The sequence below is a fragment of the Dreissena polymorpha genome, chromosome 3 (genome assembly GCF_020536995.1).
Source record: "Dreissena polymorpha isolate Duluth1 chromosome 3, UMN_Dpol_1.0, whole genome shotgun sequence".
In the NCBI taxonomy this organism is placed as follows: Eukaryota; Metazoa; Mollusca; class Bivalvia; order Myida; family Dreissenidae; genus Dreissena; species Dreissena polymorpha.
The window spans coordinates 121,354,424-121,359,918 of NC_068357.1; the positions used below are offsets into that span (position 1 = coordinate 121,354,424).

Here is a 5,495-nt window from a genome sequence, read left to right on the forward strand (position 1 = left end):
ATTGCAAATAAAATGTACACAACTGCCTGTAACTTATTGCTCTTGAAGAATCATTAACTTCTGTCATCCAATTTTGGATAAATGTATCATTAAATCAAGACTTAACCAAGAATATAAAAAAACTTTTTATCACCGACACCTTGGTTTAGCCATGCAAATGGAAAGCCTAAGGACTGAAACTGATTACATACAGATTTTGCTCAAGAATGTGTATTTGGTTTATTTACTAAATTCTCACACATGTGCCTATAAATACACTTGACATACTTGTAGATGCAACATTTGCGCATAACACAACTTACGTGCGTCAGCTTTAGTGAAGTTAACACGATTGTGAATGCAGAAACGTGTGTACAGAATCGAACGGTAGATAGGCTACTTAAAATGATGTCTATGTAATGTTTTGTCTACAGATGTAGCAAATACAAGCGCATGACGTGCACTATACATAGAGCCGCTGTTGAAATTACTGCACTAATGTATTTATTCAAAACACATTTTATTTAACTTAAAAAAAAACACACCATTGATTCCGTCTTGTAAGCAGACTTCAAAACGAGATTTACGAAAGCAAACTTGACCACACACATGCTTGCGAATCATTAACCCATTTAAGCCTATTGGACTCTCCCATCATTCTAAATTGGACCACTTTATTTCCAAAATTAGGGATGTCTAGTATATTTATTTCTATATTTAGAATATTTCGTAAAGAAACTCCTTAAAGAAAACAGCGCAGACCCTGATGAGACGCCGCATCATGCGGCGTCTCATCTGGGTCTACGCTGTTTGTCAAGTTTTTTTTTCTAGACGCTAGGCATAAATCGGTAAAGGGACCTTTAGTGTTGTAGCTCGTACAAGCACGTTATAAATGGCCAATTACGGGTTTAAGGACAACAAGACCATGCTACTCAGAAAGCGTTCATTACCAAAACTCTTAGTCGTACAAAACACCACAGGTTACATTCAACTATTCATTTACACACAACACTACATTCCTCCCCACCTTTAAAGAAAAACTGCATAAAGTTAAATTAAACAAATTACTGAGCAACATTTTAAAAGAATAAGTAATCAAAGTAATTTGTTTCAATGTCCATGTAAATAAAACACAAAACTTCACAGTCCTTATAGATTAATCAAATCTCCACTCTCATAATAACTCTGATAAAAGTTTCTTTACTTAAACATATCAAGGAAATCTAAAGTTTCACACAATTGTTCAAAGCATAAGTATTTATGTGGGAGGTAAGTCATAATGGTAATAATAAACAACTCACATTCAACATACACTCATGGTTCAGGCATATAATCAAAGATTACTTGACTAGACAATAAACATTAGCAGCCATATGCTTAATGGGAAATCCTTTTGATACTTTGTTTAATTATTATACAACAATATAATGTTATTAACTTAATCCTAATGTCTTAAGTTTAATAGCTTGTCATTGCCTATAAATGATCATGGCGTAAAATGATTATTATTTTACATTGATAAAACAATCATTTAACAATGTTAACAATTTAAACAAAAATTAAACTTATATCAAAACTTCCAATGATTTTTCAAATACCATGATCTTGAATAAAACAGACACTGCTAACCTATGTCAGTTCAAAATCACAGAGTCTCTTAGGCATTCCCGCTGCTCTAGGTGGATTTCTGCGCAAGGGAACAGGAGTCATTGTAGGAGACAAATCAGATTGACTCGAACCAAGGTCAGGTAACTGAGGGACTGGACATTCAACAATGCTTTCAGGTTCACCCTCAGGATCAGGATCAGGATCAGGAATACTAGCATTAACAGGTCTGAAATGTGAGGAATTGCGAGTAATGGTATGACCATTCCTATCAGCGATAACCATGCTTCCACGTCTCTCTTTGACTGTGTAAGGGTCAGGGTTATATGGAGGTGTAAGTTTGTCAACCTTACGCTGTTTGACCAGCACCTGGTCACCTGCTATCAATGTACACGGACTTGTGTGACGTCTGCTGTCTGCATACTGTTTCATCTTTTGCTTACTGTTTGCATCATTTATCGCCAAACGAGTAGAGACAGAAACAGGATAGACAGGCTTTGAGATTTCAGGTAGTCCCATACTCATCTTTCTCCCAACAAGGGCTTCAAAGGGGGATATCTGAGTGGATGCATGGGGAGTTGCTGTATAGTGCATGAGAAAATCATGAAATTCATCTCTCCAATCACGGTTCGCAGCAACTGCAGCCCTAACAAACTTGTTAAGTGTGGCCATAAACCTTTCTACAGTTCCGTTGGCCTCAGGCCAAAGAGGAGTAATTCTTCGGTGTTTGAACCCACAGGTAGAAGCAAACTCTGCAAATTCCTGTCCCTGAAATGGAGGACCATTGTCTGACTTCAGGACAGAGGGAAATCCTTGTCGAGCAAAGATAGACTTCAATCTAGGTACAACAACTCTGGCAGCTGTCGAATAAACAATCTCCACTTCTGGGAACCGGCTGTGTTCATCCATTACAACAAGCAAGTATTGGCCAGATGGGAAAGGACCTGCAAAGTCAACAGCAACTTCTTCCCATGGCTTAGAAGGAAGCTTTGTAGGACAGATAGGTTCTCGTTTGTTTGGACTGGGATATGAAGCCTGACATGGGATACAAGATCTAACCGCATCCTCAACCATCTTATCAATGCCGGGGAACCACACCTTCTCCCTAACTAGTTGCTTTGTCTTAACCATGCCTTGGTGGGTATGGTGAGCAATTTCGACAACATGCTGCTGCAAGGAAGTGGGAACAACAATGCGGTGGTCACGCAAAATAACACCATCTACTATCGAAAACTCATCTCGAAACCTGACAAAAGACGTACAATCGGAGTGAGACCAGTTGCCGGACTGAATGGCTGTCATAACTTTCTGCAGTGTAGCATCCTCTCTGGTTGCGGTTTGAATCTCCTGTAAGGACATAGCTTTCGGTACTGCCTTCTGGACAATGAAAGCAACATGAGCCTCAGCTGCATTATCACGTTTTGGCTTCGTGAATGGGTGCCTGCTCATATAGTCAGCAGGATTCAGGTCATCTTTACCTGGACGATACTTGAGTGTGAACTGATACGGCATCAACCGAAGACGCCATCTCTCAATGCGCGCAGAAGCAGGTTTACGACTGTTCACAAGACCTAGAAGGGGTTTGTGATCTGTGATCACCTTGAATTCACAAGCAAAGAGATACAGATGGAAGTGCTCAACACCATAAACAACAGCTAACATCTCACGATCTGTTTGTGAATATCGCTGTTCCACGTCTGTGAGTGCACGGCTTCCGTAACATATAACTCTACCTTCCTGAGTGAGAATCGCTCCGACTCCAACAGGGGATGCATCAACAAGAACCTCAGTTGACTTGTTCTGGTCAAAGTAAGCCATCACCTTAGTACTAGACAGAGCAGATCGCAAACTATCAAAAGCATTTTGGGCATCACTTGACCAATCCCAAGGAACATCTTGCCTAGTGAGACGTCTGAGTGGCTCAGTCATGGTTGCATAGTGAGGTATGTATCGAGAAACATACTGCGTCATGCCAAGGAAAGATCTTACTTCAGCTGGGTTTTGAGGAGCTGAGTGACCTACAATAGCCTTAATTTTTTCTGGATCAGCCGAAACACCTGTATCGCTGAAAACATGGCCAAAGAAAGAGATTTTGTTTACAGAAAAGATACATTTATCTCTGTTGAGTTTGGCACCACATCTGTTCAGTCGCTCCAATGTAAGGCTAAGTGCTCGATCATGATCTGACTGAGATTTACCATGAATAATGATGTCGTCTGCCAAGTTCTTTGCACCAGGGATGTCAGCAAGGAGGTCTGCAACCGTCTTCTGGAAAATTTCAGATGCAGCATTCACACCAAACAATAGACGTTTGTAGCGCCGTAAACCAACATGAGTGACAAAAGTAGTGATGTACCTGCTGGACTCATCAAGTTCAAGTTGGTGATATGCGTTGGACAGATCAAGTTTGCTGAATACTGTAGAACTATTCAAATCTGACATAAGTTCTTCCACAGTTGGCATAGGGTGTTTCTCCCTAGAGATAGCCTTGTTAGCCTCACGCATGTCAATGCAAACACGAACACCTTTTGACTTTTTGGGGACAACTACAACGGGGCTTACCCAGGGTGTGGGACCTGAAATAGGCTCAATAACATCAAGGTCTTCAAGACGCTTGAGTTCAGCCTCAACATCTTTGCGTACATGGAATGGAATTCGCCTATGACGCTGTGTCACTGGGGGAACATCATGATCAATGTGCAGTTTCACAGAGATGCCCTCTATCTTGCCCATCTTGCCATCAAACAGAGAAGGGTACTGATCTGGAATAGAACTTGAAGCTGCAAACGAAGAAAATGCAAACTGAACAATATCCAGAGCTTGAGCAGTTTTGGCCCCAAGGAGACAGCTGGACTGCCTAGAGTCAGTGTTACCTACAACATACATGTCAGCAGTAACTGTTTTACCCTTATAATTGATGGTTGTTCTAAAATAACCCTTAACATCTAAAGGTTGAGATGCACCGTATGCAAAAATCAATGGTACAGGCTGTTGAAGAGAAGGTTTGCTGCTCATGTTATTGTAAATATTTTCATTCATTATATTTACACTAGAACCAGTATCAATCAAAAATTTAACATCACTGTTAAAAATATTAACACAAACAGAGGGTATGCTAGAATTTGTACAACAAAGGTTAAATACAGATTCATCACTAGAACTATTTTGTGTAGCTTCTGAAGTACTGGCTTCTGTATAGTTCACATGTTGTAATCTTGATCTGCAAACTGTTTGAAAATGATTTAATTTGCCACAATGATGACACTTCTTCCCAAATGCCGGACACTTCCGGTCTACATGTTTGCCACCACAGTTACGACAGTCAGTGCCAGTTCTTGATGCCTGGGATGGGTTGTTGTAGGAACCACGACCTCGTGAAGATACACTACGACCACTCGAAGACACACCACGACCACGCGAAGACACACCACGACCACGCGAAGACACACCACGACCACGCGAAGATACACCACGACCACGCGAACCACCAGGGATAGTGTGGATAGCGTTAGCGTTAGCTGCTTGCCGTCCCTCCATGTCAGACGCTCTAACCTCGGAAACCTCCAATGCGCGAGCCTCTTCAATAAGTCTGTCAAGAGTAAAGTTATCTCGCAGAGCTCGACGTCTGATGCGTGTAGACGTGCATCCTTGTATAACTTGGTTAAGGATCTCAGTGTCCTTGTTGTGAAATTCACATGTAGGGGGTTCAGGTCACGTGACGTTATCGTGTAATCGGAGTGGAAATGGCCAGAATTACTGGTGTGAAATAAACCGTTTTTTTTACCGTTTCAAAAATTGTTTCATAGAAACAAAGGTTATCTTTTATAAAATTAATATTTGTTTTAACTATAAATGACATTTTTAAACTATAACGAGTTTTAGAAACCTTTTTAAACTTTATCTAGAAATGC

General features: G+C 40.6%; 1 protein-coding gene across 1 annotated transcript; it reads right to left on the reverse strand.

Moving 5' to 3' along the window:
- Nucleotides 1-1,608: 1,608 nt before the first annotated feature.
- Nucleotides 1,609-4,470, reverse strand: LOC127872556 (uncharacterized protein K02A2.6-like). Its single transcript, XM_052415881.1, has one exon. It carries the CDS (start codon nt 4,468-4,470, stop codon nt 1,609-1,611), a length of 2,862 nt encoding a protein of 953 aa, XP_052271841.1.
- Nucleotides 4,471-5,495: the final 1,025 nt, after the last annotated feature.

Excerpts from the sequence above, each read along its gene's own strand:
- LOC127872556 (XM_052415881.1), bottom strand. The coding sequence starts at position 4,470 with ATGTATGTTGTAGGTAACACTGACTCTAGGCAGTCCAGCTGTCTCCTT.